This window comes from Sitophilus oryzae, unplaced genomic scaffold, assembly GCF_002938485.1.
Source record: "Sitophilus oryzae breed Bouriz unplaced genomic scaffold, Soryzae_2.0 scaffold_1620_pilon_pilon, whole genome shotgun sequence".
NCBI classification, from domain to species: Eukaryota; Metazoa; Arthropoda; class Insecta; order Coleoptera; family Curculionidae; genus Sitophilus; species Sitophilus oryzae.
The window spans coordinates 5,392,416-5,412,478 of NW_022146304.1; the positions used below are offsets into that span (position 1 = coordinate 5,392,416).

Below are 20,063 nucleotides of genomic sequence, written 5' to 3' on the forward strand. Positions count from 1 at the left end.
CAACGTAAAATAAAACAACAAATTATTGAGTCTACCCCACGTCTACCCTACATCATGATTTAGAAGAAGAAATGAATATTGAAGAAATAGCGAACGCCTTTCGCGAAACCTAAAAATCAGATGACGATAACTATGACGAAGAGGTGGATGAACAGCCTTCCACTAAGATTACCCATCAAGAAGGTTTTGCTTCTCTGGAAACAGCTCTGAGGTATATCGAACAACAATCAGAGGTAACCCCAACAGATTTGCTTCTTCCTAATAGATGGAGAAACATGGCAGCGAGAAAAAGAAGATGCAATATGAAACAGCAGCGCATAGATACTTATTTCACTGTTTTATAATGTAGATAGTATCTAAATATGTAGGTACTTATGTATTTACATGTTAAAAATGTTAATAAACCGTTTAAAGTATGTATTGGTGCTTATTTTTTAATAAATCCGGATTATCCGAGTTTTCAGTTATCCGAGGAGGATGTCCCCCACGTTATCTCGGATAACCGGGGTTTTACTGTAATTGTGGTTAATCTGGTTGTGGCATTATTTTTTTTCAAATATCAAGAACGACCTGTTATTTCATAGATGTATGTAATTTAGATATTACGTTATATCCCGAGTTGTTGATACTAAATAAATATTTCTAATAATACCTTTTTTTTTTCAAATTGTACATTTTGTAAATTTTTCAAACAAGAGAATTAACAATTCTAAGTTTCTCACAATTAAAAACCAATAAAGGAATAAAAAAAACTCAAGCAAGCCAAATTGGTAATTGAACGAAATAATAATAATTACATTATGGCTATGCTAATGTTCGATTAGTAAATTAAAAAGTCAAGTACAGTTACACCATAGAATAAGGTGTCTGTGGTTACATATTACATACAACACCAGTTAAATGTCATAGTTTCCTTTATATTTATTTTTCCCATTAGGTCACAGTGTATATTGACCAATCATGAATGTGTAAATAAATGAGTGGAGTTGAAAATGCTCTTAACATGGTTAAGTGTCATTAACATTTCAACATTATCGAATAATTCAACATAACCGATACATTGAGTGTTTTAAATTTTAAAGTTATATCTTTAATAACAGTGAAAAAAATTAAATTTATTATAAATAAGGATTTTATTTAACGGTTTAATATAGTCACAAAGATTAAAATCCAAACTATACTCAGAGCATATTGACTTACACAAAACCCATGAATAGGACAGCAAATATGAATGAAATATATCAAATATCTGCGAGTGTGAAAAATTTTATATTGGTGTAACATGGAGGGGGGGGGGCTTGATATATTAGACTGAAATAATATAAGGGTTATTATAGAAATTAAAATTGAGATTTGTCAACATTCAGGGGACACAGGCTATAAGACAGATAGGCATAATATTCATAATATTCATAATTGTCCAATAACTGAAAATTGTGTGTCCAATGACTAAACTTTTTGTCCAATAACTATTTTTTTGGTAACCTCCCAATGTTTTTTTCTATTACTAAAATATCCATAATATTGGAAATGTTTAAAAGTCTTTATCGAAAAATATCATATATGTAATGATGAATATGTGACAATTTAAAATTAAAAACAATGTTAACTGTCCAATAATTATCTAGTTTACCCTAATTTACATGGAATTTGGATAAAACTGGAAGTATACATTTAATACAAACCATCAGCTGTCAACTTCCGCTATATTTGTGGTAATATCGCGTATTGAAAATAATTTTAATACTGGTTTTAGTTAAGAAATAGAAAGCACACTTGTCACTTTTTTGTCCAGCATATAAAAACTGCAGTCCTTCCTACTACTATGAATTATTTATCATCGTTTATTCTTTAATGATTAAGATTTTCTTCAATTAAAATCAGTAAAAACTCTTTAATCTAAGCAATCTTCGCAAGTTATGGTTAAATTAACCGTGGTAAATCTAGTCGTTAAAGCCTTTTTATGAAACAAGGTACTGTTAGAATATAAATACTTTTTTATTCACTAAATGCTGCTGACTACATATACATGAGTATGCAATCAGACTTAAAAAAATCGATTGCAAAAATCTTTCACATAATCCAATTACGTCATATGTAATTATAAATAATCAAATAGTTCGATATAAATATGTAATGTTTACCTACTTTCGTAAAAATTCATATTGTTTATTTACTAATTAAGTTTTTAATTGTGTATTATTAATTCGAACTTGGCCTGAATGTTATATTTTGTTCCTGCAAGAATAAAATGATGTGGGTATTTCTGAAACAAAGTAGCTCATTTTATTATATTTTGAATATTTATTTTTCTTTAACTCTATTTTATATATTATTTATATACCAGGTGCGTTTCCAAAGTGGCTCACCTCTATAACATTTTTATTTTTTCAGATAAAAAATGAGATTTGGTATGTTAGTATATGACATAAATTAGGATTGATTGACATATTCAATTGTTTTCGACCACTTCCAGTTTCACCGGAAATGACTACAACTGTTTTATTTTTAAATGGCACCATCGATATTTTTTTACTTGATTCGATAGAAAATTACACTCTGAATAGAATGACATATCATATGTCAACTTTTGATATTTTCGCATATGGTTTATTTGAAATTATAACATGCGGTTCATAACGACAATATGACTTGAAATACCAAGTGTGTGGTATCAAATTATTCGTAAAAAAATGCTTTTTCCAAATATGCTAATGAGCCACCCTCATTCCATTTGAAAAAATTGAGATATGATCAAAAATACAATATGGGCATCTTTTAACCGGCCAGGACAAGACATTAAAAACATTAGACGATCAAATCTATTTTTCCAAGGCTTCTTGATTAAAAATTAGTGTTTTAACACAGCGATGGCACTCTAGATTGAAATTTAAAATACAATTTGTTTTTGAGCGAATATGTCAAAAGTTAAGATATGATATGTCATTCGATTCAGGAAGTCACTTTCTATCGAATAAAATAAAAGAATACGGAGGGTTCCATTTAAAAATCAAAAGTTGTAGTCATTTCCGGTGGAACAGGAAGATGTTCCGAAAACAATTGAAAACGTCAATCAATTCTAATTTATGTCATATACTAACATACCAAATCTCGTTTTTTTATCTGAAAAAATAAAAAAGTTATAGTGGTGAGCCACTTTTTAGACGCACCCGGTATAATATAACTTATATTGACGTATTCAGGTCTTTTCGGTCACTTCCTGTTTTACTGGAAATGACTGCAACTTTTGAGTTTTAAATGGCACCCTCGATATTTTTTACTTTATTCAATAGAAAATGATACTCTAAAAATTCAAACTCTTAGATATAGTCTTACATTTTTAAACATAGCAGTTGTTGACTTCGTTGGCTTCATTGTTATTAATATGTGTGAATCATTGAACTTAATAGAGAATTAACATTTTTAGCCAGTGAATATGACAAAAATACCACTGCAATAAAATTCTATGTTAAAAAAAGTTAAAATCAAATTGTTATAAATACATTTTACAACTTCATTTTTGTTTTTTTATACATTTAGCCCTATTTTTATGCATTCAATAGTTAACAGGACAGTGGTATTTGAAAAAAATCATATAAATATACGCAGCAGTATGTGTTTATTTAAATTTAATAGATTTGCACTTAAAAAAATACAACGTTAACAACTCAATAATTTATTTATATTTATTCTATGGCCATTAGCTATAATTATCGTCTAGAGCAAAAACTATCTAACATTCAGAAATAACCTTCCAAGAAACATATTTTAGAAACACACGAATATTAAGTGACATTAAATACACATAATGTTAAAAATTAAATCATTATATTGTTTACTTTCATTGGAAACATGCATAGCAATTTTCCTATGTATTTTTGCAATATACAGAGTGTCGATTTTATTTATTTTTTATTTAAATTTTATATCTAATAATAAACATACGTTTTTTTTGTTTAATTTTTATTTGTCTTTTAATAATTTAATTTTTATTTGTTTAATTTTTTGTTTTATTTGTTTAATTATTTAATGTTTGTTTGTCTTTTAAAATACACACTTCAAAACAAAGAAATATGTAGTTCAATTCTGGGGGTAAACAATACTTAGATAGCTTATCTTGTAATAATCTATACTATTTATATTTAAAGTATGTTTAAACTAAGACGTTTGATGTTGAACGGTTTATTATTAATATACAAATTATCTAAATTTGTTTTGGAGATTATAAATCTTAATAGCTTTTTTCACTCTTCAGATTATATTCAAATAGTTCAATATGGTTTATCTCTAAATCAATATAACCCCTAAAATGAATTTACAGTATTATACTTTTAAAAACATTAAAATTTTTGTTTATAGAAATTTTCCTTAATATTGTATTATATTATGGACTCATTATTACAATTAAACGTAATACAATTAAAGTTTAATTGGTATTTAACTACAATATTAAATAATATACCTAAAGATTATTTAAAAAGGGTAATTTTCCCATTTAAGATATGTCAGCATTCGTGGGACACAGGACATTTTCGGGGATGCGCATGACTACACATGTCCTTAAAATCAGGGACAGGACGGTTGATACTATCAAACAGCTGACCAGAATCACTCCCAATATATTAGAGGCCCCAGTGACGAAAAGAGGAGAATGCTTGCCTCGGTTGTGCATTCGATGATCCTGTACGCCTCGCCCATTTGGAGCAGGGCAACAGACTATAAATACTATGAAAAAGTCCTCGAGAAAATTAACAGAATGCTAGCCCTACGCGTAGTGTCGGCGTATCGTACAGTTTCCACAGAAGCTGTTCTCGCTCTAGCAAAAATCCCCCCAATTATCCTACAAATCGAGGAAAGAAATTTAATATACAGGCACGGCTCAGGGTATCGATCAGAGGCCAGAAAGATAATACTGGACAAATGGCAGAACAGATGGGAGGCATACCAGGGTCGAATTAAGATATTTATCCCGGATGTGAGGGTTTGGATAAACAACACGTGGACGAAAACGGACTACTACATCACCCAGGCAATGACAGGGCACGGTGCTTTTGGAGAGTACCTGTTTAGAATAACTAAGGCGGAATCCACAAAATGCTGGTATTGTGAAGCATCAGACACGGCCAATCACACATTAGTGTAGTAGGCATTTGGAGACTAGAGTATCGGCGGAACAAATATGCAAGGTTAAAATAACAAGGGAAAATGTCGGCGAGCTTATGATGAAAAATAGAGAGAACTGTGAATCAATCACCAGGATGATGAGAGCAATCATGCTTAAAAAACAGGAAGATGAAAAGATAAAAATTTGGCAGACACAGACATAAGAGGCGAAACAATCTCCAGTCTTGAAGTAATGCCGCAAGGCGGTTCCGAGATTGGAGAGGTAACTCTACAGATGGGTTTTTAGTGAGTATGACTCGGGTGAGAGGTGACGCCCACACTCTGGCTGTAAATGGCGTTTCCCATCTATAAAAAAAAATTGTTGAGAAACATCAGAAATTGGACTGATCTAACTTTTGAAGAACTCATAAGGAAAGCCGAGAATCGTGAAGATTTTGCCAATGTGTTCACCAACCTCCAAGAAAGAGACGGCACGTAAAGAAGAAGAAGTTTTAATTCAAATTAATCATATTTTAAGTGTGATTCAAACAAATCAGTTCAGTTTTTGTATTAAATAAAACCAAATGGTGACTATCAATTATACTGAATTGGAAGAATTATAAGCTTTCAAATGACTATTCACAAAACTTTTTAAAAACAAAGTATTGATATTTATTATTATAAACATATCTTCCCACGTAAATTGTTTATTAACTATATAACCATTCATAGTGGGGTGATATTTTTTATCAAGCTTATCACCAAGTTTTTATTTGAGTTCTATAAAAAAAACGTTTGGGGAAGTGCTCGATAAAGTTTTGCCGTTATGGTGATCGACATAATGTTTAACCAGACAGGGCTGCAACAAGTCAGTTTTAAAAAGACTCAAGTCCTAAGTCATTTCTAAAATCAAAATGATTTAAGTCTTAAGTCTTTGATTTAAATCATTTTATTTCAAGTCAAGTCAGGCTTAAATCAATATAACGCTATTTAAGTCTTTTTTGTAACTTAGGTCTATGTTTTTGACTGAAATCATGATGATCTGCAAGTTAAGTCAGTAAAATGACTTAAATCAATAGAGTTTAATCAAGTCAATCTAATCATACGATTTAAGTCAATCTAATCATAATTTTTAGCAATATTGTGAAATATGTATAGGTAGTTTTGTATTTCGAAATAGCTTGGTTTTATAGTAATAATTTATTGGTAATACAAAAAAAATAATACTAACATTTAAAAAAGGTACTTAAATTGAATTCTGTTTGTCTTGACTTGAGGGTAATTAGATTGATTTAAGTCATATTATTGACTTAAATTGCCGATCATCATGATTCAAGTCAATAATATAGACTTAAGTCATAAAAACGACTTAAATAACTATAATAATATCAATATACTTAAATTATATGGATTTAAGTCTTTACAAAAATGACTTGATTTGAAATAAAATGGTTTAAGTCAAAGACTTAAGATCTAAATCATTTGAATTGACTTAAGATGTTGAATTTGACTTAAGATTTAAATTATTTCGATTTTAGAAACGACTAAAGACTTAAGTCTTTTTAAAATTGACTTGTTGCAGGTCTGTAGCAACAAACAAAAATTAAACAAACTTTCGTTTGTATTGTTTATTATAGTTTGAAGTTGTTCTCTCCCTTGTTTGAAGTTAGCCTCTCCTTTATTTAAGTAAAAGTTAATACATCATTATTTACAAAACAAAAATTTGTTACAAATTAAATTCAGATTTTAGTAAAAATTTTAGTTCTAGTGTTTTTCCAATTTTTTCTCTGTTAAGATTGTCTAGAGTTCCTAAACCGGAATCCCGTCATAACATGAATAATTAATTGTATTTTTTTTACGTAATTAATATGAACTAAGTATGAATTTTACTTTGTTTAGTCTATATTAATAAAGCTCTTTTCACATTTTCTTTTTGATATATGTAGCTGCATTTTTATTAAGTATTTCTTTAGATTAAATTTCTCATTCTAATAGTCAAACCCGGAATCCCGGGATTATAGGTTCTAATCCCGGGATTTCAAAACGGGATCCCGATTACGCCAGTAAGCGGGGGTTTTAGGGTCTGAATTCAGAACACTTGCACCAATCGACGTGAAATTTTAATTTTCAATTTTTTAAAAATTTTTAATTTTTTTGACATATCTCAAAAACTAAGCAAGATAAGTAAAAAATGCAACGAAGGTGCTTTTTTTGCAATATTTTTGCTCTCTTTCAATTTCCTGTCGACCTCTTTGTTTCGTAGATATTACATTTTTTTAGTTTCACTTGCGTGTAAGAACCTACTTCTTTGAGCCTTTAAATCTCGTAAAAATGAAGAGTTCCAGACTGTTCAAGTATAGAGGTCAATTCATAGCTCGTGTAATTTCCTACAAATTGATAGTTTTTATTTTTATGATTTTAGTCATATATTTTGTTGTTAATTTTTTTCCGAAAAAATGAGGTGACCATTTTATTTTTATCATAACTCCGCGAGTTTTTGAGCTACGAACTTGAAAAGACCTTTTAAAAAAGCATTTAAAAGATCTTTTCAAGCACTTTAAAAACGATCATATTCATTTTCTTCGAAATATGTGTTCTTTCGCCATTATTTTACCGTATAAGGTTGTAATTTAGTTTTCGAAAAATAAACAATCACCTTTACAGAGTGATGACTCGGCTATTATTATACCTATGGTAATTAGCAAAAATGAGTCGATTCGTTATTCCAAAAGCTTCATTTTTGCTCTACATGAGTTTTGCGATAAAATGCAAAGTTTTCGAGTAAAAAATGGCAGAAAATATACAGTTTTTACATGAAAAATCAACATTTTCAATCCTAATGTTATAGAACATTTTTTACTTAGAATTCATTCCTTTATTGATTTTTGCAATTAAAATGGGTGATTAATTTTTCACCCCCGAGAAGAGGTGGCACTCACCCCCAGGGTGAAAGCACACATTGCTACTATGTAATTTTTGTTTCTTACATATATCCCTATTCATTGTTAAAATTTCACGTCAATCGGTGCGGGTGTCAAGAATTCGGAGGTAATACGCTATTTTTATCCTCGGTTACTGGCCCGAAAATTGGAAACCCTCTGTGTCTAATTGAGGTCAAAATCTGTATTTTGCTTTTATTAAAACCAAGCATGATGATCCAATTTACCATAATTTACCAAAAAGGGAAAAATATTAATTCTATTGTGTGTCTATTGAGTTAAGGATTTTTTTTAATTTTGCTCTAAAACTACTGGTAAACATCTAGTGATTTTCATTTTAGTCATCAAGATTTCGCAAACTTTAGGATAAATATGTATCAAGGTACCACCCTGTTTATCTAGTAATTACTAAATTAAATTTCGCTGCTCCCCGTACCTGGATTATGCTGCAAACACTCCAACTCAATAGAATAATCCCAATCCTCCAGCGAGTTCAGTCCCGAACTCACGCACGACTTCGGATCAAAATCTTCATTCATTTTTCCTTCGATTCTCCTCAAAACTTATCAAACTAAACGTACTACCGCCCGATTTAAACTACATCTCTAACTAACGTATTATCGAAAAAAAAGTACCACAACGTTGTGAGCTGAGTGGCAGGTGTTCGGATTCACGACGGTACCACCGCTGTTGGGGATCGACGACGACTAACCTGTCGCGAGTAACTCGAGACTGGGTACTTGCACGGCTATCTACGACCGACCGGTAAAAGTGGTCCTCCGAGCCAGCCAGGGTGGTATTTCTCGGAGTGGTACTCTCGAAGGTAGAAATGAATGGTTTGTTTGGATGGATTCGGTCGGTGAAGCGGTGCGGTTTTTTTTGGTTGTTGCGTATTTTTTTTCGTTCGTTGTTGAGAGGCGAATGAAACTAGATTGGTAGTACCAGACAATAGCAGATGTTGGTACTACGAATGTTAAATGGTTTTAATGGTGTTATTTGTTCTGTTTTGTATATCTCGAAGAAATTATGTTTGTTCGGTGTGGTTTAGAGTTTAGAGGAAGATGAAATCATGTTGGTTCTACGTTTATTAGAATATCAAACAGACTTGTATTTGTAAAATTTTTTTTTGTTTAAGAATTACTATAATTAACCGGAAATTACTACAACTTTTGATTTTTTTAAATGGCATTATCGGCATTTTGTTATTTTATTCGATAGAAAATGGCACTCTGAATAGAATGACATATCATATGTCAACTTTTGACATTTTCGAATATAGTTTATTTGAAATTGCAACATGCGGTTCATAACGAAAATTTGACTCGAAATATCAAGTGTGTGGTACAAATTATTCGTAAAAAAATGCCTTTTCCAAATATGCTAATGAGCCACCCTCGTTCCATTTGAAAAAACTGAGATATGATTAAAAATACGATTTGGGCATCTTTTAACCGGCCAGGACAAGACACTAAAAACATTAGACGATCAAACCTATTTTTCCAAGGCTCCTTGATTAAAAATTAGTGTTTTTAACAGCCATGGCACTCTAGCACAACTCTAGATTGAAATTCAAAATACAATTGAGGCGCTTAGAATAAACGGCATACAAGTAAGTGACTTTTTTTCTAAATGCAGATTTAGATAATTTAGATACCAATAATTTATTTGGTATAAGATTTTCTTTTTTTTTATTTTATACTTACTTTCATACTAAAATTTCCTTTTATACTAAATAAATTGGTATCTAAAGTGATCTGTACTTAAGTCCATTTATAGAATAAAAAGTCACTTGTATCCCTTTTATTCAAAGCTCCTCAATTTTCTTTTAGGCGAAAATGCCAAAAGTTGACACATGATATGTCACTCTATTCAGAGTGTCATTTTCTATCGAATAAAGTAAAAGAATACTGAGGGTGCCATTTAAAAATCAAAAGTTGTAATCATTTCCAAGACAGGAAGTGACCGAGAACAATTGAATACGTCAATCAATCCTAATTTATGTCATATACTAACATACCAAATCTCGTTTTTTTGTCTGAAAAATAGTTATAGGGGTGAGACATTTTTGAGACGCACCTGGTATACCTAAAAACTGCAAGAAATATTTTTTCATTTTATAAATAAATCAATTCCGATAATAATATTATAATTCTTACTGTTACCCTCAAAGAAACATAGCAAAGATAGTAGGCTTTACCCAGGGTGTTGTATCGAAAACATATGCAAGGTACTTAATCCAGTAAAATTGTATCGCTGTATAGAGAGTGAAAAAAAAATTACCGGCAGCTGATTTTTTCAGAGTTTGTCAGCGACTGTCTTCTGAGTGTAAAATTAACAAAATCGGAAATTTTCCCCTTGCGGTTTTTGAGCAATAGGGGTGTTTTTTTTAAACTGTACTACAACAAAATAATTAGACGCAAATTGTACATAAGAACATTCTCTATAAGTTCGCCTAAGGAATTTTTTATAAGTTTATTATTTCCGGACTTAGCGGCCGTTTCATAAGCCCTTTGGGGTGGTTTTCAAAAAAATTGTTTTACAGCAAATTGACCCATATGAAAGTTGTTCATAATAAATGGACAAGCAACTTTTCCTCATGATTTTTTTGCGTCCAGTTCATGAACAAATTGGGGTAAGATCCAGGGGTATCTCCAAAAATAATCAAACTACAAAAAAAAATTCATGAGGAAAAGTTGCTTGTCAATTTATTATGAACAACTTTCATACGGGTCAATTTGCTGTAAAACAAACTTTTTGAAAACTACCCCAAAGGGCTAATAAAACGGTCGCTAAGTCCGGAAATAATAAACTTATAAAAAAAATTATTAGGCGAACTTATAGAGAATGTTCTTACGTACAATTTGCGTCTAATTATTTTGTTGTAGTATAGTTTTAAAAAACCACCCCTATTGCTCAAAAACCGCAAGGGGAAAATTTCCGATTTTGTTGATTTTACACTCAGAAGACAGTCGCTGACAAACTCTGAAAAAATCAGCTTGCCCGTCATTTTTTAGGGATTCTCAAAAACAGGCCCAGACAAAGTCGTCAAAGAGTCACAACTGAACAACAAGACTGCTTTGTGTGCCAAATTGGTAGAAGAAATCCCAATGTTTCTCATCCAGAGCTACTAAGCGAACTTTTGGCAGCTACAGGTGTGAACGTTTCACCATGAGAAAAAGGTACTCGAGGTACTCGAGGGTTGTACATTAGGAGAGGGTTACGGGTCCTACAGTCATCCAAACTGGACAATTGAGAATTGGAAAAAATGTTCTTTCTTCGGGTGAGACCAGAATTGGCCTATCAGTTGACGATCGAATTCCGGTTCTTAGAGCTACAGGAAGACGAGCGAGACTCCAGGCTGTTAGATATTAGAGATAATAAAAGGTACAACTTGGAACAATGTGATTTTTATTTAACCGAAATACTTAATTAATACATGGAGAAAATAAAATCGTGTACGTTTTGTACGTGATACTCTTTCAGACTAACAAAAAATTCCACTACAATAATAAAACATATAATATTAAAAGCAACTGCTAGGTATGCATTCTTGTCAAAATTCCCCAAACCGAGAGCTGATGAAATATAAATCAAATAAACGTTTATTTTTAGACGCCACACAAAAACTGTTTATTATTAACTTAAATTTTTATTGTTGAATATAAGATTTCCAACACAGGCTGCCAAATATGTACCAAGATATAAAGGAGGAACGGTAATGTTCTGGGCAGGTATAAATGTTGGGAGCAAAAACTGCATTGTTACCACTTCAACAAACTGGAACGTGTCGGAGTCGGAGGTATGTTGATTTAGTGCTAGAACCAATCGTTAGGCTTTGGAGAGCTGCAATTGAGGATAATTGTAACTTCATGCACGACAATGTACTTTCCCATACCAGCAAAGTGGCTAGAGAATGTCTTGAAACGGAAGGTGTCATAGCTTTGGACTGACCTGCATGCTCACCAGACCTAAACCCTATAGAACATTTGTGGGACCAGCTCAAAAGAGGGGTTAGAGTTCGTCGAAAGAAGAACTTCCCCTAGGAGATGCAAGACCTTGTCGTTGGTGGGGAAGCTCCTGGTCAGGTGCTGGGGGAAATCCACTCTAGCACTTGGCTTGGTCTAAGAAGCATCTCACTCATCGTCTTGTCCCTGACTGTAGTGTCGTCGCCAGGGAATTGCACCAAGACATATAACGATACCGGGCGGGGCTACGGACAGCCTCAACCTTGGGGCACCGGGGGGCACCCCATTGTATTTTACCCCTTACTTCTACATGCGGGGCTCTGTAGAAGTGGACCGACTGTCCCTAGCGACTCATAGGAACACTATGAGATCTGTTAATAATAGTAATAAAAACATCACCGGTGAAGCTGTGGGGAAACCCCCTAGCGACACTGGGAACAGTAACAATGAAAGTTCCAAGGGGCCAAACCCAAAGAGAACTACAGGAGAGGTGGCTGACACTTGCGTGAGACCATCCTCCGCAAGTGACATACAAGCTACCACCTCCTCCAAGGGTCGGGAGCCTACCTCCTACCTCTAAACCCAACAAGCGACACAAGCGACACAAGCTACCGTTTCGTCTACCCGGCCTGGGTCGTAGCTCCTCGACTGTGAGGGACACGGGTCTCCGTAGGAAGTCCTGGGACTGTATGATGAGTTATAACTCAAGAAAGGGGGACACAATAGATCTCTAAGGTCGCAGAGATTAACCCCCCCTCCTACTTATTCTAATTCTAAATTCGTCGAAAGAATCCAGGAAAGCTCGCACATCTTATTGATGCAGCATTAGCAGAATAGGAAACATACTCCAAGCCAAAACGTTGATAATTTAATAAGAAGCATGCCAGCGCGGATATAAGGGCTAGTGGCGGCAACAAGGATCTTATTAAAATTATCAATTTTCTTTTTGTTTTAGCTAATTGACCATTAAAAATTTAAATCTCATTTCGTTTCAGCAACCAATTTTGGGAACTAATTAATTTTTTTTATTGTAAATAATAATAGATGATTCCATATAAGCTTGGTTGTGTTTACATTGACTTCATGAGTTATTAATGAAATATTTATATTCGTTAACAAAAAGAAATTATGTTTAGATCACTCTATATTTGAACGAAAGTGAATTAGAAACGTCGATCAAAAGAAGTCTGTATTTGTTTGATCATGGAATAAAAGTGAATTGAAAAAAATAGGCGCGGACTCGTAAAAAATTACTACATCATAGTTGTAAAGTAACAAGGTGTGGTTGTAATATTGTTACAGTTATTTTTTAACATAATAGAAAATAAATCGAATTATGGACAAAATGGTTTTGAAGAAAAGATCAAATTAAAAATGTTTTTTTGGTCAAATATTATTTCTCCATGTGCCTACGCAATAACCTTTTATTTTTTCGATTTATTTTCAAATTGTATCTACTTAATTACATTCTTAGTTGGAAAAATAAACTACAAAATTACATATTTTTATGAATCAATTATATTATATTCCAAGCAGGATAAAAAATATATATAAATTATGTATGTAATTTTGTCTGGATATTTTCGTGAATTTTCATAAATTTTATTTATACATACTGTTTGGGATGTTATCGTCAGTTTAATTAAAGTGCCATCAATAGACGTTGAATCTGGATTCTTACCTGAAATAAAAAAACAAAATTAAGTAAAATAATATATTATGAATAAATAATTATTTAAACCGTAATTAATTAATTATTTTTATTTAGCTGTATATATTATTTTTTTAACAGATGGAGAATAAAAAAATGAACAATTTTTAATTTAATTTAATTGTTTCGCAGACATTCATGGTTTTATATTTCATATGGCATTTTCCACAGTAAATTTTTGTCAAAGCTCTACCCAATGTTTTTTCTCCCGTATTTTACCGTTGAAAGAGCCATATGAAATAATACCGCGAGTATCTGCAAAACCGTTGAAAATTTTGAAATACTCTAAATACAAAAAATGTTGATTTTTGAATACTCCATCTATTGAAAAACTAATATACAGGATGTTCCGTTAAAAAAAAACGAAGAAAAATTATTTTATATTTTAGAAACTTTGGCGTAGAATTTTGAACATCTTGTATGATTTACGATTGCCATATTTACAGCAAAGTAAGTACAGGCCATTTAAAGTAAATACCCAATATAGTTTTGATTTCAGGACAGGTTTTGTATTTTTAATAATTTTTTTAAGAAGGGTTGAAAAAAATATATTTTTTATTCATTTATTAATATCTCTGAAACTATAGAAATATATATTCTCACATCTTAGGATTATGCAAGGTGATTTGAAAGCCAAAAATGCAATAATATACACGGTGTTCCATTTAAAAAAAATCATCCCGATCCACTCACACTTTTTTGAGCTACCCTATAAAAGTTAAAATATTTTCCTGAAATACATCCTAGTACCCTTCTAGCAAAGTATAAGGAAACTAGTAGATTTACTCCTTGTCAAATCCTTTGTTCTTTTTCTGTCACTTTATATAACCTTGTTCTCGCCTCCCGTGACCACTGACGTAGCTATATAGTTGTGGTCTATTAACTAGGCAAAGTATAGTCGTGGCACTCGCCGTAGTTTCACAGATATGTATTTAGAAAAATATGAGCTCCCAATAAAATAAAATAAAATAAATTGATTATCGAGTAAAAACTTGCTTGAAAACAGAATGTTTTCACATTTCGTGTAGGTAACAATTCTTCTGTACCTGAAAATCTTCTGATGGGAAGAAATGCGGAAAATATATATAATGACATATTTTTATATTATTATCTATTTCAGAGATTTTCTACAATTTTTTTTAATTTAAAACAAGTTTAATTTTCTGTAGATAACTGGATTCTATTTAAAGCACACTGCGGTGTTGCCATTCTATTTCTTATTTACTAAAACTTTGGCTAAAAACATTATATATGAAAAGTGGCAAAAAACTAGAGTGAATATAACTTTATTAATACTTAGCTATGTTTTCTTAAACATGACAAGTACACCAGAATAAATTCGTGTAGAAAAATTTACTTTATCGTATACAGGGTATTTTTTATGGCGTCACCAAAATCGTAATATTTAAAATCTCATTTTTTTTAAATGCAACACCTAGTATTTTATTTTTCTTTCAGATGTAGAATTAAAAAATGAACATTTTTTGTATTTAAAGTGTTCTTAAATTTTTAGGCGTTTTGCAAATATTTTCTGTATTTCATTACATATGGGATTTTCAACGATAAAATATCAGACAAAGATCATATTAGGTGGCTGTGATAAAAATTTACTGTTGAAAGAGCTATATGTAATATAATACTGCGAATATCTGCGAAACCGTTAAAAAATTAGTGAAACACTTTAAATAAAAAAGTGTTCACTTTTTAATTCTGCATCTGACCGAAAAATAATATACAGAATGTTGCATTTAAAAAAATTGGAATATACGATTTTAAATATTCCGATTTTGGTGACGCCATCGCCATAGAAAATATACCCTATATAGAATAATGTATATAGAATGATGTAAAATAATTAAAAAAAAATAAAATTAACTTTACCATAACTTTTTTGTGACACCCTGTATATAACAAAATATTTTAGGATACGACCCTTTATAAACCTTGAAACATATGAATAAAACTTTTTTCACATCTTCGACAAGAACGACGATATTGGACTCCCTCGCAATAATGAGCCACCCTGTATATTTACGGTGGTTTAAAGCTAGGTGTGGCACTTTTCTTCCCTCAAATATAAACTCAATATTTTGTCTATAATATTTTGAATATTGTTATATTACGACCACTTATAATAAAAAATAAATAAAATAAAAAAAAAACATAAAAAAATACAGTCCACTAAATTTATAATAGATTATGCTATTATAAAATTCTTTCATTTAAAAAATATGAATAATTTGCGGAGACTTTAGATGTACAAAATATTTACTCTAAAATTGTTTCAAAAACCAATCTATATAAATTATCTCGTAAATTATTATTGGAATGAAAATTTTATGGCAAATCTCCTGACCAAAGAATATTTTCATGCGCATATTTGAGACAACCTGTATATCTAAAAAACTATTTCTAAGATTTGCCAACATGCTAAAAAAAACAATAACATTTAATTAATTACATAATATCTCAGCTTCTAAAATAAACAAATATAATTAAATGTTTATTGATAATTACTATCAGCTTGCCGATTTACATCCGATGGAAATCTAAAAAACTCAAAGAACAATTTTTTGAATTATTACTATAATTAATAGCAGCACAGAGTAAGGCACTCATTTTTTGTCAATCCGTCTCTCTGCTGGGACGCAACGCTCGAACCTCGCAGCTCGACGGACGGAATTCAACTGAAACGCTTTGCAACCTGCCGATATTCGACAGCTTGCAAAAACTGGCAGAAAATATTTGCGAGAGTGCAACTACTCTTTTCCTTAAACTATGCTTCTAGTACATACTTTAGATTTGCGCTTATACAAAATTCCTAAGTTTTTTATTCCAGGAGCTGTCTGCCAACAACAGATGCCCGACGCACTATTGCCGGACCCTGTGTAAAATATCATACTATTAGCTGTCAACTGTCACTTTTAAATCAGCGATAAATAGTAAAGGTCGAATTAAATGTTATACTGGTGATTGTGTTCTCATTCTATTTTGCACCCTAAGATCGCAATGGCTCAAGACCCAATCATTTATAAAAATTACTTATATTCTAGGTTTATAATCTTCTTATGTCATTAGCTCAAACATTTTTAAATTTGGCCTACCACAAGATATAATGGTCATATTAATTAATGAAGTACCTAAATGGTAATTTTCAGATTTTCCAAATTATGAATAATCACATAGATAGACAGATCATTGTATCTCTTTATAATTTTTGATCGTCCCTTTTTGGAATCAAGTCGTAAAAACCCCAATACCATTCAAATTGCTTGATTAGCTTTTATAGGCCTATTTTTATGACTTTTCCTCTGACTGTGTACCTAAAGAATTATTCAGCGCGCGCGTACTTTTTCTTAGAACCTCGTAAACGGCCAATTTTATGGATTTAGGTGAAAAATATAAAATTCAGGTAAGGTAACTACGTAATTACTTCTTCGGAAGTAGATGGCCTAGCCTGTGGCCTAGCTAAAAGGACGGGAGGAATAAAAATGTTGGCAATAAAATTGATGACTCGTCGGCGGCAGCGATGCCGTGTCGTAATATTCAATATTGATTATAGTTTAAATATTTTATATACAGGGTGGTCCGAATTGCTTACACGAAACTTCGGCACTATGCTATCGATAAAAATAAGTAAAAAAGTTATTACATTCCTATCTCTCATGTGCTAAACGGATAATAAAATAAATAAATAAATAAATAACGTCTTTATTTTTTACTCGGCGAAATTCAGCAGAGCTGTTAAGTTAACCGAGCATATAAAAAAAGTAAATAATATAATACATTCTTAAAAAAATAACATTCAAAGAAAAAAGAATTAGTAAGAAAAATGAAAATTAACAATATACTTTAGATGAAGAAAAATCAACAACTTAATAAGTTAAAGCAAAAACAGTAAAAAATGAAAATTGTTCCGTAAAGGATACAAAAATTAATAAATCAAATTATTGTGTAATTCTATATCCGCTCAACATATAAGTTTTTAATTTTGTTTTGAAAGTGAACGTCTTTAAATCAAGGGAGTATAGATTCAAGTTGGAATTGCCAAGATAAATATTGGTACGTGGAATGTCCGAGGACTCCTGAGCGTAGGGAAACTTCAAATATTGAGCGTGAGCTGATGACAGCAGAGATGGATATATGTGGTTTGTCGGAAACACACTGGAAAGGTAAGGGACACTTTACAACTGCTGAACATCGGATTTTCGTGTCGGGCTCAGACAATGCAAGCCAGAATGGAGTAGCCATTGTGGTTAACAAAAGAATGGTACAATACGTGGACAGTTACCAAACCATTAGTGACCGCATTATTAAAGTCACCATCCGTACAAAACCTACTAACATGCATCTTATTCAGGTATATATGCCTACAACTGACGCAGATGACAAACAAGTTGAGGATATTTATCAAGAAATAGAACAACTAGTATCAGCCACACCCAAAAAGGAACCCCTAGTCATTCTAGGTGATTTCAACTCCAAGGTGGGAAAGTCAGCTGACAATAACAACCTACAAAATATTATAGGAATGTACGGACTTGGAGACAGAAATGCCAGAGGAGAGAGACTTATACAATTTGCAATAGACAACAATCTTGCAATAACAAATACCATGTTCAAACAACACCCTAGACGATTGTCAACTTGGACCTCACCCGATCAAAAAACGAAAAATCAAATTGACTATATCTTAATAAGCGGTAGATGGCGGTCATCTGTTACCAATGTTAAGACAAGACCTGGCATGGTATGTGGATCAGATCATAAAATCCTAGTGGCAAAGTTCCATCGTAAACTACAGGCAGTGAAATTGATCAAAACGAAAAGGTATTCAGTACCTACTAAAGAAGGAATAATGAAAACAATGAAATCGGTAAAAATGCCCACACTAAAAAATGACGTACAAGAAATGTGGAATGACACTAGGACTTGGATAAATGAAATAGTTAAAGGAAGTTGCACATCTGGAAACACTAAATTAAAGTCCAAAACTTGGATGTCGAATAATACGATCAATTTGCTTGAAAAAAGAAGAAACCTAGTCATATCAACAACATTTGACAAAGAACACAAACTAAGAAACATCAATAAAGAAATAAAAAACAGCTGTAGACAGGATAAAAACACGCACGTCCACGAGATTTGCACAGAATTGGAAAGACACTCGGCAACTAACGAATCTAGAGAGCTATTCAATAAGGTAAAATATCTCTCTCGTGAGTTTCAACTACGTACACAAATTATACAGGATGAAAATGGTCGAAAGATTACTGATCCGGATGGTATTGCTGAAGTCTGGCGAAAGTACTGCACAAAGCTTTACGAAGATGGTGAATCTTCTAATAATATTAATCGTCCCAACGAATTCGAACATGAACCGGAGATCCTTAAATCAGAAGTTGAACACGCCCTAAATCGTCTCAAAAAAATAAAGCCCCAGGTATAGATGGTGTAGCTGCTGAGATATTAAAGTCAATAGGGCAACCGGTATGTTATTGATGTTATTCATTTCATATGCAATCTGATTTGGAAGACAGGAATTTGGCCAGACGACTGGTGCAGCTCGCTATATATACCACTATATAAAAAGGGTAATCCGGCAGACTGCAGTAACTATCGAATGATTGCTTTAATTCCTCATGCATGCAAAATTCTCCTGCAGATTATTAACAACAGACTCAGGCCATATCTACTACCACAGATTGCAGAAGAACAAACTGGCTTTATGCCTGGTAAGGGTACCAGAGAACAGATAGGGAACGTACGACAGTTAATAGAAAAAGCGCGAGAATTCAACATAAAAATGTATCTCTGTTTTATCGACTATTCTAAGGCCTTCGATCTAGTCAAGTGGCAAAAACTTTGGCAAATACTCAAGGAAATGGGTGTTCCTGATCACCTTATTCTACTTATCCGACAACTATACCAACATAATTACGGACTTATAAGAATTAATGATGTCACATCAAATAGATTTCAAGCAATGAAGGGTGTCAGGCAGGGGCGTGTTCTCTCACCCCTATTGTTCAATATTTATACCGAGTACATAATGCGTGATATTCTCGATAACTGGCAAGGTGGAGTATCTGTGGGGGAAGGAAAATCAATAATCTAAGATATGCCTACGATACACTAATCATAACAGCAAGTGTGGAAGAAATGGAATTTATTATGCAACGTCTCCAAGAAACTAGTACAGAATTTGGGCTAAAACTTAATCCTAACAAAACTACTGTCATGATTGTGGACCGACAAAACAACAACCAACCTCACGTGGGAAACATAGCTGGATTTAAGGTGGTTAATAAATACTTATATCTGGGATCGCTAATCAACAACAGC

At 32.2% G+C, this 20,063-nt stretch overlaps 1 protein-coding gene across 3 annotated transcripts in view; it reads right to left on the reverse strand.

Moving 5' to 3' along the window:
- Nucleotides 1-20,063, reverse strand: part of LOC115880239 (cerebellar degeneration-related protein 2-like) — a 368,754-nt gene that overhangs the window by 73,530 nt on the left and 275,161 nt on the right. The window contains exon 1 of one of the 3 annotated variants that reach the window (XM_030897406.1): nt 8,479-8,784. The exons of the other annotated variants lie outside the window; for them this stretch is intronic. Coding sequence (XP_030753266.1) covers nt 8,479-8,581 — 103 coding nt within the window. The 5' untranslated portion in view covers nt 8,582-8,784. Of the gene's footprint in view, nt 1-8,478; nt 8,785-20,063 lie in introns of those variants that run through there. 3 annotated transcript variants of the gene reach the window in all.